Below are 14,718 nucleotides of genomic sequence, written 5' to 3'. Positions count from 1 at the left end.
AGCATGAAAAAGCTACAATCATTATATTTCACAGTGTGTATTTATTTGATACCATTAGACATGTGTCCATCACTGAACTCAATATGGCAGACATCCAGTACTAGTGGCCGGGCCAAGAGAAAGGAAGGGGATCATGGCTTTTCTGAAAATCTATTGCATATCATTTTAGATTTTTCTTTCCTAATTACAATAGCCGTGAGCTAGAGTAATTTAGATTTTGGTGCTTTTTGATTTTGGACAGGTTGATAAGTGTGATGTTAAATTTAATCGTTGGTTGGTCTATTTTCCATGACCTGATCTTGCAAAGCTCATTGTGCTTTAGAAGGGAAAAAGAATTGCTTTTTCTGAAATTTGTTAACCTTTGAAGTATGTTCTGAATCAAGAGTGCTCTTGATGAAAATGCCTTTGTTAAACATAGAATTTGTGTATGTCTGCTATTTTCACATTTTAAAAGGAGTGGTTTGGGAATCTATTATAAGGTCTCATTTTTGTGTACTAAACAAAGGTGTGCTTTTCTGAAAGCTACAAAAACAAAAAACAAACAAAAACAAAACAAAACAAACCACCACCAAACTTTAGTGCAGGTGTCGAACACTCCTAGTGAACACCAATATGTGGAACAGTGCTCTTTGACTAACTGTAAACTAAAAATTCTAACTTGCATGGCTTTCTGTGCATGGTTGAGTGCGACTACTTTTGCATATTTTCTATTTTGCTGACTGTAGTATCTTTTACAGTGATAGTATAAATTTATGTAAACAAAATATTGTTATAGTAAACAAATGATCAGCAGCTTATTTTCACACTAGGGAAAGGCAAAATGTAGGAAACTTTTCAATCTGCAAAATATTCTATGTCTAAGATATGACAAAGTTCTACAGCCTTAATCCCTTGGGATATTTGTATACAGTAATCTGTTGTAATAGTCATAGATAAACATCAATGTGTTAGCTCAGATCCAAACGGTTTGTGTTCTCTGCAAAAGTCCTTTGAATAACACTGATTAAAAATTCCCAAATTTTCTGTGGAAAAACTAATACTAGCAGAGAGAGAGAATTATAATTATTGCTTCTATCAGATAGAAAAGTGCTATACGATTAATGTGATAAAAAAGTAACTGGAACCAAAGGATTGATAGACTGCAGTTTTGTTTGTTGTTTGATTGTGTTCAAGTTCTGGCAGGAATGAAATCTTGTACATCTTCAAATGAAAAAACAAACAAACAAGAATTCTGCATTAAGCCAGCCTTTGTTGTCAGTGAATAAAGATGCCTTTCATGCCAGATTATAAATACACTATACAGATAATCGGAAATGTGCAATAAGGCATGATTGCTACTGTCTTTTTTTAATGCATATTAAATAGGGAGGCATTGTTAACTGAAACCTATTCCATGATGACTGCAACTTGTAAAATGTGCCTGGGTTGTCAAGGACATTGGCAGAAACAATTTTGCTATGTATCTGGGATGTGGAGCCAGAGCAGCATTAATACCAGCTGAGAGAGCTAGTGTTAATAGAGAGATTTCAAGATGAGGCCAGATGAAAAATGAAAACTTATATGTGACATGGCAACATTGCTACTCCCACTTCTCTCCTGACTTTTGTTTGTGTTTAAACATGTTCAGTTCCTGTGTTTTAATTAGGGAAACATACATTGAAACCTTATGATTGGGCCCATGTATCAAGGTGATTGGGAATAGAGAGAGTAAAATCAGTCTAACTATGCCCTTCTACCAGACCCTCCATCCATTTTTTTTTTTTTTGGTGTTTTTCTTAATGGGTACTCAACATTAGGAAATACTGATGCTTTTTAGTGGGATGGTTCTTCATACTTACATAGACATATGGCATATTGCTGCTAATGCACAATGTATATTACATTCTGTTCGGTCATGAACAATGTAGGTACCCTGTATAATCGTGTCATTTTGAAATTCAGGTTGTTTAATTGATAATTAATGAGATTTGTTGGTTGTGAACCTTGTGTGGGATCTAACTGCATCATAACACATTAATTCTTTTTTTTTCTTGGACTTGTACAGGATAAGAATAAGCCAAAAATGAATTTCACTTAGCCATGTACTTCATTTATCAAAAATTCTTGTGTTTATCAATGGTACTTGCTACATACAGCTGTACATGCATTATCAGGCTTTGCACTTTGAAGAGCCAGTTATACTACATTGTATAGATACCCATTTCATGCTTTAATGCTTGCCTTTCACATGTTAATCTTGCACAGATGTTGGAGGCCAGATTGTTGAATGTGAAATGGATAGGTGTCATGCCAAGTAGGCCGATCAGTATGCTGCTATATACAGTGGAACATTATGATAAAACAAGATATACCCGATATAACAAGGTCATTTTTTGGTTCCCATTCCTTTTATATTCTTTTGTGCTTATCCCTGATCACCTGATAAGGTGATACTGTATAACGGTGTAGCACGAAAATTTTAGTGGTACCAAGCAGCATGTTATGATGAGGTTCCCCTGCATTTGTACCACATGAACCTAGTATTCCATCCACGGTATGGGGATGACTCGGATTCAGTGCAGACTGTACTTCATGTACACATTTCTTCATTTCACTGTCAGCTGTGCTTTATTCTTATCAATAATGAAATACCGTCCAATCATGACCACAGTTATAAAGCGAATATTGTGAGTATGATTGTTAACAGGTACAAATGTATTATCCATCAGTGGACTGTATGTCACTTGTGTGTGGACAAGTTCCCAACCCATGTTAATACCAGGTTTCAATACAGGACGTGTACATTTGTAGAGGGGGACATTCAGAAAATTAACAGCCCCTGCTTCCACTTTACCCGCTGAGGACGAGTCCCGAGTATACTAGGGCAGGTGTCTATGGGAAATAGACACCTGCCCTAGACACATTTTGTTGTAGCAAAATCAGTCCGTCCTCAACAGGTTAAAATCAAGCTCTAGCTGCATTGTACAAAGTACATGCAAGTTGAATTTGAGATAATGTTCAAAGCCTCAGTACCTTCAGCATGTCACGCTACAGGTTTTGGTTTTCCCCCATTTCCTATGGTACTGAGACGTCATTGGCAGACATCAACCTTACATGAATACCAACTGTCCATTCCAGTGTTCCCAAAAGATGTAAAGAATAAAGTATATAGTGTACATTAGGTTGTACACTTTGTATCTGTATGTAGTGTCTTGTTTGTGTGTGTGTGCACACAAGTGTGGAAATGTGAATTTTTGTTATCTTTGCCTTGTTTTGTAAAAAGAAATTTGGGGTTTGACCGAGAAAATCTTTAATCAGCATTCCACTGTTTTCAGGACTAAGCCACACTCTCTGTTGTACGGCTGGTAAGCAGTAGGTTTACACATGAATGTCCATAGCTGATCTGTATGAATGTGAGACTGTCATACATTTTATATTTCATAGATTGGAGTCAATGGATGCTACTACAGTTACAATGGATGTGGACAATTTTCACTAATAAGTGGTATGACATTTAAGTTTGTGATACCCTTCCACTCCAATTAGACAATGTGGGGTAATCTCCACAAGTCATTAGAAAATGTTGATCTCATTGCACTGCAGTTTGCTGGATGGTTTGCTGGATGATTGTAAAAGTCTGCACTGATGGCCGAGCTACCCTCCATCAAACATTGTAACCAAGACAGTACTTTAGATTACCATAGATGATGTAGATATATTGCGTTTACTTACCAAGGCAGAGAGATCGAAATAAACACAGTTTATCAATCATAGCTCATTGTTGAAGCTCATCTTTTAATATTTCTGCATTATGTTTGTCATATGGACAGAGTGAAAGAGCAATGAATTTCATCAACACAAGATACATTATGGATCATAAATACATTGATAGCACAAAAATCTCTGCTTATCAATCAGCACAAAGAAATGAGGTATTGTTTAAAAATGTACTGGAAATTATCAACATGAACAAAGTGTCAAAAATTTACTAAAGGTTGAAGAAAAGAGGTGTCTGCATAAAATTACAAAGAATTTATGCGGAATGTGTTACTAAAAAGTAATTTCTGCAAGGTGGATATTCAGAGTGGAGCTGCAGCTTTAAAGAACAGTACTGTAAAAGCTGCTATTTTCATAAGGGTTTAATTTTCACAGATTTCATGAATCACTGTTGGGCCAAGAATGTAACAGTACGCAAAAATATCGCCACCTGATTTGATCGCATTTAATTTGTGAAGTGAACAGGCAGGCTAGATAAATGCACTTACGATAGCCTCTATGTCAAATTATGAAAACAACATCATGCCAAAATGTCCAGGACCTCCTCATTTGCGAAAAATATATGTACGCAAAATTAACAGGTTCTACAGTATTTGGGTGTGCTTCTTTGCAAAGAAGTACAACAATCGTGGCACATTAATGGACAAATTAATAAAACTCGTACATAACTTCACAGCGTAGCGCATTCTTGTTTGAAGTATAAGTCCTATGCCCACAATGTCCATGTATGAATGCATGTAACACTCACACATATGTAAACCCATGTGTCAAACACAGGTCAATGGCTTAAGAATTAAAGCAACAAACTTCATAAAGTATCCTTGCATTTCATAACATATCGAGTATTATTACCACCACTGCATTCCTTCAGTATCACCCTTTGAGAATATCTCTTGTGCTACCCAAAGAGACAGACCTATCACAAAGTAATCAAAGTGATACACCAGATTTGAAAGCCAGTAAAGTTCATTTTAATTTCTACTAATCTAGTAGGGCACAGAATTGTATGTAAATGCACATATAATGGAGTCATACCTCTCTTTATTAAGCTTTTACTTTGCTGTAAGAAGATAAAAAAAAAAATCATAATGCAAGTTACAGTTATCTAAAATTGAACAAGATTTTGAAAGTATAACTCTAGGCATAAAATTTCATCAAATTTGGGTCAAGGCACTTTTTTCAGAGAGCACAATGGCAGCATAAATGTATTGCTGATGGCCAATGGGTATTTCGAGTCCTGTGAATCCCTATGTTAACCCTAACTAGGCCGGGCTATTTAGGTAGATCATAGAGCCGGGGGGGGGGGGGGGCCTCCCAGGCCCCCCCTCCAGATCTCGGCCGTCGACCGCGCAATCGCGATGAAAATTGGCACACACATTGCCTGTGATGTAATCTAAAGTACCACGAAGTTAGATTTTTTGAAAATTATCATTTATGCTAAATTATGCTAATTTATGCATAATGATGCATGAAATAAGACAATTTGGTATAAATCACTAAATAAAGCTCAAAATAGGCACATTTTTTGTGCAAATATTCTTTTTAGTGTCCTGAGCAAATATAAGAGAAAAAAATTGCGCCATTAGAAAAAATTTCTTAAGTATTTTATTGTTTTTTGAATTTCTTATGTATTTCTTTGTTTTTTCGACTTTATGTTTTTCATTGTTTTTTCGATGAAACTTGTCCGCGACATTGTTCCGAACAAGAAAACATGTTATGAATTGATTTCAATCAATAAAACTCCAAAATAATCATGCTTTTATGAAATTTGCCTGAAAGCACAGTTTGCATTGAAATTGTACACGAATTCACGTTTTTGAGCAATCTTTGGTCTGACATGCACATACATATTTATGCGCAACTTTGGAACCGCGCGCCCGGGCATCGCAAATTTGGTGTCAAAAGATGCGGGAGACTTGAAAGAAAAAAGTCATGAAACGTCACGGCGATAGCTTTTCGCATTAGCGATACATCGCGCGGAACGTCGAGGGGGGGGGCCTCGGAGGCCCCCCCCCCCGGCCTAGTTAGGGTTAAATATAATCATTTATTGCCTTTTCAAAAATAATTTCAAGAAAATCACATTTACGGTGAGTTGGCTCAGTCGGTAGCGCGTCTGCCTCACGATCACGCGGCCCGGGTTTGAACCCGAGTCTGGACTAAGCAATGTTGTGTGTAAGCATACCGTCCCCTCTACTAAGAGGCAAAACACTCTGTCCCTCGGATAGGACATAAAATGGAGGTCCCATGTATGAGAGAGAAACAACTCATGCACGTAAAAGATCCCGCTTCATTCATTCATTGCAAAGAGCAGGGTGCTTAACCCGGTGAAGTGGTCCCACCTCACATCCAACTGGACCCCATGGAAGACCAGCTTAACGTAGCTGAATATGGGCTATCCAGCCATCTCTCAGATGGAAAATGAACACACAAACAAACAAGCTTCAATTCAATATCTAAAATGTTAGAGTTACTGAAATATAGTTACAGTATGTCGTATTTGAAGCCCTGCCACTGTCTTGCATAACTAGCATCATTTAAAATAAATTTGATGTTTTATAAAATTATTTGACTTTTAATGTTTTTCTTCTTACAAACAAACAAACAAGCTTCAATTCAATATCTAAAATGTTAGAGTTACTGAAATATAGTTACAGTATGTGGTATTTGAAGCCCTGCCACTGTCTTGCATAATTAGCATCATTTAAAATAACTTTGATGTTTTATAAAATTATTTGACTTTTAATGTTTTTCTTCTTACTTCTTAGTCACAGTATGTGGTACTTGATGCACTACATCACACCTGCCAAATTTCTCAGAATTATCATGTTTCATACATATGATTTTAGAGTTTTACAAAATGACTTATATTTTCTACACTTTCTTCCAAATTTTTGTTGGGGGCCACCAAATTTCATTGGCCACCCACCAAAAAAATCAAATTTGATACTTTTTGGTGGCCCAAATGGGTCATTTAAAGAAAATAGGTTAATGTCATGCCTTTGAATATGACTTCGACTGGACGGCTTTGATCACACTGAGAATAGATATATTCACTCCATAGCTTACATTCCCATATTAGCACTTGACATAATGCACTGCAGTGGTTAAAGTATAGTAACAAATCTTCTCTTGATAATTGCACAACTTTTCAGTGATTAACAAATCTGGCAAACTTTAAACCATCGGAATACTCATATTCCTTTTCAAGTATCCAAACAATGAAATATCACATATCTGCATATTCACAAAATAAACAGCAATATTATTTTTGGAGCATGAAACTAAAAATAGATACAGCTGCTTCTACCTTTACAAAGCACTCTGCACAAGTCCATTCAGAACTCTCTGTTGTAGACATTTTCACATGGGGAACTTTTATCCTTTACTAACAGTATCCATACATACCAGTTCTCAAATACTCATAGTCATAAACAGTTCTCAAATTGTCCACATGGTCATTATACAGCAGTTTTCTATGAAAACCCCATAACAAAACAGACCACCAAGGATTTGCCTAAAGCTTGCACTATCAATCAAACACTGTGTGTATGTCTCATAGAATCAACTTGAACAATATGTTGCTAGCTTTCTGCTCTTTTGTAAGGACACTATATTACAGAGTTATGTCTAGAGACAACAGACAGGCAAAGGTAGGCATCACGGTACATTTTATGAAATGGCTCTATCATTTGAAGCATCATGACAGGTCAGAACGCTTCCCATGACATGTAACTTTTTTTTTTGCACATTCTGCACGGGAGTGCAAAGGTGCGCAACGAAAAGTGATATTGCATTCTACAGAGTTATGTCTAGCGACAACAGACAAGCAAAGATAGGCATCAGGGTACATTTTATGAAATGGCTGTATCATTTCAAGCATCATGACAGGTCAGAACGCTTCCCATGACATGTAACTTTTTTTTTGCACATTCTGCACGGGAGTGCAAAAGGTGCGCAACGAAAAGTGATATTGCATTCTACAGAGTTATGTCTAGCGACAACAGACAAGCAAAGATAGGCATCAGGGTACATTTTATGAAATGGCTCTATCATTTCAAGCATCATGACAGGTCAGAACGCTTCCCATGACATGTAACTTTTTTTGCACATTCTGCACGGGAGTGCAGAAGGTGCGCAACGAAAAGTGATATTGCATTCTTGAGTTTGCTCCAATGTATTAAAGAGCAGGAGGAAAACTAAATCTGCTTTGCAAACAATTGAAAGTGTTGCATTCATGGCAATGGAAATGATTGTAAAGCCGGAGTGGCTGAAATCGCAAAAATGACCCCAAAAAAGTATATAGCCACTTTAATTATGTCCCAAAGAACTCGCTGACCTGGTGCGAAGGACCAAACTCCTTCTTCCAACCCAATCACAGTCAAGTTCACCAGGTGCAATGTGTGCCAGGAGGTATTTGCGTCCAGACTGAAACTGAAAGGATCAAACTTGTTCATCCACGAGGACCTCACACGGAAAGGAGCACATTTGTCCCCAAAGCATGGACTCCTGACAAGGTCAAAAGTTTTTGGATTTTGTGAAAATGTTATACACTGTTTTGATAGTTCTTTTTTTAGTCAGAGGGAGGAATTAATGATTATCAATGAAAATGAATCACAGTCTGAACTAAATTCAACATGTACAATGTAACAGCAATAGGGTATATGCAATTTGGGACAGTGGCAGTATCAGAGTTATGAAGTGGTAGATGTTGGAGTTTTCATAGCCTCTGGGTTCGTTGACTGCAGTTACTTCATGCCAACAAGTGAAGACCACCTAGCCACAGATCAAAGTGCTGGTATTTACGGTGGTCGGTCTTACAGGACACTGGACGTATCCAGCGGCATATTGTCTCATGGACAATAAGAGTGGAAACATCCACGCTGAGATCATCAAGAGTCTGATTAGTGCCTTGACCAATTTATGGCATGTAAGTTCATGGTGTTTGTTGTGATAGCTTATATGCCAATCATGATACAGCAGCTAGTCTTAGGATGTGTATTGGATTTAGTAACAATAAATGTAAGTTTCAGGCATCCTCAAGATGATGAACAGGTGCATTTTATCTTTGATGTGTGTCACTTGATTAAGTTGGTGAGGAACTGCTTCACTAACTTGGGAGTGATTTGTACCATGATGGGAACAAAACATCATGGGAGGACATAGAAAAGCTGTAGTAATTACAAGAAACAGACAGTCTTCACCTGGCCAAGTTGATGATCAAGCATGTCAAATAGCAGCAACATAACATGAATGTGAAGTTTGCCATCCAGGTACTAGGTACATATACCTCTGTAACTGATGCCATTGATTTTTGCTGGGAGGACCTACATCATCCTGACTTTGCAGGGAGTGAGTCTACCACAGATTTCATCAGAAGGATGGATTTAAAGCTGTTTAACCTGGTGAACTCCAAGAGCAATGCTGCAAAAGGGTACGAAAAGCCATTCAACACTGAGAATTATGGAAGTCGAAAAGCCTGGCTCCTGGAAACCGAAGATCACATCATGAAATTGAAGGACACAACAGGAACAACCTTTCTGCTATGGCAAGAGAAAGACAGCATGGGTAGGCTTCTTGGCAACCTTCGATTCCGTACTGAGTATCACACACACACACACACACACACACACACACACACACACACACACACACACACACACACACACACACACACACACACACAAAAACCAACAACAACAAACTGCTTGGAGGCCATTATCCTTTCAGGTATGCTCTGACTTACAAAATGTCCCAAGATCACCAATCAATTTTTTGACAATATAATGAAACAACACCTATGGCAGGGCTCGACACTAACGGTGGCCCGGTGGCCCGGGGCCACCAAAAACGCACGTCGGGCCACCAAAAAAGGTCGGATGTTTGCCTTTGGGCCACCAAAAATAAAAGTTAGTGTGGAGCCCTGCCTATGGACAATTATTTATGCGGCAATATTCCAAGAAAACATGAACGAGGCATGGCCAAACAATTCAGTGTTTGGAAGCCAAATAAAAATGTTTATATTCTATAGCGGTCCACACTTGTGACCTTTCATCTTTTCATCAGTTGTCTGAGCAGCAGTAAGGGATGTACCTCGTCTTGTTTGATGTGACCCACATGGAATAACTCTCTTCCTCCTATCTGCAATTCCAGCACAATCCAACTGACTTTGCAGCAGTGGTATTAAAGTGAAGATGACAACCAGTGTTAGGGATTGGATTGACACTTTGTCCACAATCAATACTGCTTGCATCAATTTGACCCGCCGTGTTGGAGCTCAAGTTCAAGCACCTGTTTGGGAGGTAACACCAGCTTACCAGCACCAGCACCACACTTGAAATCATCCCATGACCCTGTATGACCTTCAACACCTTGGTTGCTCCTCCTGTATTCCCTGGATGACCTGCTCAGCCTGGGCATGGCTAACACTGTGGACATCCATGTAGATCTTGGCCATGGCCTCTGGTAGGAGAACCTTGGAGATGTAGTCCATGTACTGGGGTCAATGTTTGGAGAGAGATAGAGAGAAAATAGGGGTAGAAATGTCACTAAGAGAATGATGTCTATAATGACAATAATACTATTGGCTATTTGTACAGTGCACAGGTCCACCTTTCGATGGTCATGGCACTTTGCTACACACAATTAACTACACATGGCATGACACACAGCAAAGAGAGGAGCAACTGAATAATTAGAAATACATGTAGGGTATGGATGATCAATGGTTGAATAGAATTCTACTGTAAAGCTTTTTTGTGCAGCATGAGATTTTCACGAATTGGAGCTGATGGCCTATTTTGTGGCTCGAAATATTTTGTGAATTGCCACTGGAATCCAATGCATACACATGTAGTGCAAACAAGAACTTTCACATGCACTCAAATTTTGCCAATCTCGGCTCTTGCGAAATTAAAATGCATGCGAACATTTCTGATTTTACAGTATCTACATCTCTCTGTTTTTCGCATAAACTGCCGTTACCTTTTTTGTCTTCTTCAAGGAGAGTTATGAACACTTACATAAGACACGCTCAACAATGTCTCCAATGAATTCTGTACAACATGCACTCTGTAAAGTTATTACGCGGTATACTCGCAGATAAATCCAAGGCTGTACAATAAGTGCCAGTGACAAGTGCGGCACCAGTCATTGACGTCGTCTCACGAACTGGCTAAAAGTTACACTCTGCTGGGATGATTGCAATATGTCCCGTCGTGTATTCACACGATCATGGTTGATTGCGTGTTTGTTTTGAGTGAGATTCGGCACTGAAAATACATGAAAACGTAAACAAAAATGTCAGCCAGTCGACGTCTGAATAACAGAGAATCTGGATAACTGATGGCGGGATAATTGAGGTCCTACTGTACCTTAAAATGTCTCTTGCAGTATATTTTGACCAGTTCCCCCATGACTGCATCCATCTGCTCATCCCGGAATGGTCCAAGCCTCACTTGGTGTTTAAGCGCCACTGTCATGCCATGGTTAAACAAATCCAGCATACACATGAAAATGGGAAAAATGTAACTCTGTTGTTCCATTCCACACCATACAACAGCATAAAAATGCTTGCTTTATGAAAGAATGACGATCAATGTGACTAGATGGACTTTGTTACATTACATACATGTATTTTGAGGTGTGTTCTGAACTGCATTTTCAAATATTTTGCAATTAAAAGACTCACATCAATACCCAACACCACTCTGTCTACCATTTATTGAGACTACACAAAATGTTTTTATTTGATTGCATACAATGTAAAATTACATATTTTTAATCTTGGTTTCAGATCTTATGTCAGATTTTCATCTCAAAATACACATTACAAATTGCTCTGTTAGACATCAGTTTGGACTGTACATTGCTGTGGTTGCGTCTTTTTTTTTTTTTTTTTTTAAAGGTGCAGCATACCATATGTCACGAGTTATTGCACAATGTGTAAAGTGCTGAATTTATCTGTTCTCTTTGACCCCTGACCTTTCCCAGATTGTTTTCCCCAAACCTAATCCATGGGTTATAGTCCCCGATACCTATCAGCATCTAGTAAGCAAATAATCAACGTTGGTGAAGATGATGGGACAAACTGTCACTTCCGAGGCGATCTGGATGTAGCTATATTTTCGAAGCGCAGCTGAGGAAAGATAGTGTACACATTCAGATCGCCGAGGAAGTGATAGTTTGTCTCATAGCCTGAAACTAAAAGTTGATTATTTGCTTTATATTCCACATCTAGGGTCCTAGAAATTCCCATTTTATTCCACATCTGAAACCGGTTTAGCTGTCTTTGGGTATCCTTAGGGCTTAGGCTATGTGTGCGCGTAGATGACAAAACAATGAATTTGCTGCGCGCACAGCGCAGCACTGAAGTGAAAGTGCATTGCACTGTGTACTACCAAGTGACCTAGTTAACTGATAGTCCACAGTACAACGCACTTTTATTTCGCGCGTACTCATCTCGCGTTAAGACTGTATGGACTGCCAGAGATCAGCAAAACAAACAGCTGTCTTTATAGATGACAAAACAATGAATTTGCTGCGCGCTCCGCGCAACACTGAAGGGAAAGTGCGTTGCACTGTGTACTATCAAGTGACCTAGTTCTTCTCAGGTGATGTGATGGGCAAAACTACACTTTATCACGTGATCAGCTTTGACCAATCCTATAGCAAGATTCTTAGTATGTGGAATATAACATAAATTACCATTTGTTGATCTTGATTAACAAAGCTTCTCAGTGACACAGGAACACAGCTGCAAAACTTTTTTTTTCTTTTACTTTTTTTTCCAGTTCACATAAGCATGCAGGGATGCCAACTATGTAAACAGCAGTGCAGTATTCTGAGAGCTGGGAAGGCATATATTAGGTAATAAAAGCTGCACATTTTTGGGAAGCAGATAGTACAAAATACTGAGAATAAAAAAAACACAAAAACAGTTGGCATCTCTAAGCATACAGCCTTAGAAATAAACATAATCAACTCACTTCTGTCAGAAGGCTTTTTCTTGTACAGTTGATGTCTCTCACAGGATATCTATAAACAAGAGAAAGGTCATGGAAAATGTAACATGTAAAATACTGAACTGCTCTGATGCTATTCAACACATTTCAACACACTCAATCCACATTTATATTTGGGCTTTGGTTTCCCATGAAGTGACTAGGGCTTGGCTAAATATGGAATGCGTTGCATATCATGCACTGTATACGCCATATATTTAGCGAGTCTAATTTTTCGCGAATCAAGACTTCCCGACAATTTCGCGGGTGGTTTAATTCGCGATCATGGAGTTCTGTACTGAACGAGAAATGTATACACATACGTCACATTCATATCGGGGACAGAGTCAATATTTTCGTGTGTCTTTATTTCGCGAATAGCAGCCGACTCGCGAAATTCGCGAAAATAAAAACCTCGTGAAATATTCGGCGTATACAGTAATACCTCTGGGCGTGGCTCACCTTGCCAGTAAAGATGCGTCTGAGATACAGCCTGTTCCTGAGTGTGAGACTTACGATGTCATCTTCCGTCAGCTCTCTCACATACCTATTTGGTTGGCAAATAAAGGGGAATCTGCTCCCTGAAACTCCTTCATTACCACTTGCAACTACAATATAAAAGGTGGCATTATAAATATGGTGGTTGTCAAAATATGAAATACTTTAGTAAACAAGTCTACAAAGAAGGAACTACTTACTGGTAGATGAACAAACTAATCAAGTACATATTATTCGAATTGATTAAGTCACATTTGATGAATGAATAATTAAATCAACTTATCAGCAATTTATCTGATGCACACCCAAAGTGTAATGCAGTAAATGCTGTGAAGTTTTGTCATTCTAGAAACCTGTAAAAGTGTACCTGAAGGAATGTAAAAACCAGAAAGAATACTGGTACAGTGACAAGAGTACATTGTTTGTTACCTCACCATACACTAAAGGTAAAAAAGCCGAAGTCATTACAGGTTAATGATACAGATAATCATGATAATGATAATCACATACAGTAAAAAATTGCTTTGAAATGATTTTCTCATAGAAACTTAGCCACCAAACTGTAATCTCCTTTCTAAGGAGTCACTACACAACACGATGTCAATGGTTAAAAATTTTCATTTACTCTTTATGTGAATCATTTATACCTTTTATCACCGAACATGGTTTCAAACCAGCTGCCACTGTCTGCCTGGTCACCTCCATGGCTGAGATCGATGACATCATCCTCAGGGTTGCCCCCGTTTCCTTTCTTTGGACTCTCTTTGCCTCCGGCGCCGCTACCCTGATCTTTCTTCACCCCATCCTCATTAACTCCCGTGTCAATTTCTTCTCCATCGCTGCTGTCATCCCCTGGGATGCAAAACGGCATCTCGTCTTCTGTTTGTTTCTGGCATTTGAACAATCTGCCAGATTCCTTCTGTTCTAGGTCTGCACATATCGTATCAATATCTCTTTTCTTCCTCTTGGTCCCTCTCAGGCACGTATCTTGTGTCCTCATCCTATCAGCGTCATCACGGGTACTACCTTCGCTACAGTTTTTTGAGAGTATTTCATCTTGCCCCTGTGGTGTTGCGCTCTTATTAGTACTTACTTGATCCCGTTCACCCTGATCCATCTTTTGAGTTTTTTTGTTCTCAGCGTTGGCTCTGAAGATGGTAGTATTTTTTGACTGCAGTGTTTGCTGAGACCCTCCTCCCGCAGTGCTGGTTGGCAGCGTATCCTGCACCTTTCTGCGAGACAGTGCCAACTTGCTCTGCTTAAATCTCTTCGGTGGCATCCTAAGAGCGTGTGTATGGGCAAATTCTGGCTCGTCAACTACATACATCTCCTGGCGGTCACTGGTATGAGATCTACCAGATGTCATCGAATGAGAGGTTTGATCTTCCTTGAGACTGCCAGGTACAGCCTTAGAATGCAGAACAGGAGCGGTCATGTGCTCAACTCCATGGGGCACCCTGCCATT

The 14,718-nt window shown here is 38.9% G+C and overlaps 1 protein-coding gene across 1 annotated transcript; it reads right to left on the bottom strand.

The window, feature by feature from the left end:
• Window positions 1-10,080: 10,080 nt before the first annotated feature.
• Window positions 10,081-14,694, bottom strand: LOC140230153 (uncharacterized). Its single transcript, XM_072310345.1, has 5 exons — window positions 13,901-14,694; window positions 13,218-13,302; window positions 12,741-12,789; window positions 11,127-11,227; window positions 10,081-10,249 (listed from the first exon to the last, which is right to left on the bottom strand). Exons 1-5 carry the CDS (start codon window positions 14,686-14,688, stop codon window positions 10,118-10,120), a joined length of 1,155 nt encoding a protein of 384 aa, XP_072166446.1. The 5' UTR covers window positions 14,689-14,694; the 3' UTR covers window positions 10,081-10,117.
• Window positions 14,695-14,718: the final 24 nt, after the last annotated feature.

This window comes from Diadema setosum, chromosome 1 (genome assembly GCF_964275005.1).
Source record: "Diadema setosum chromosome 1, eeDiaSeto1, whole genome shotgun sequence".
NCBI lineage: Eukaryota > Metazoa > Echinodermata > Echinoidea > Diadematoida > Diadematidae > Diadema > Diadema setosum.
This window is presented reverse-complemented; position numbering and strand designations above follow the sequence as displayed.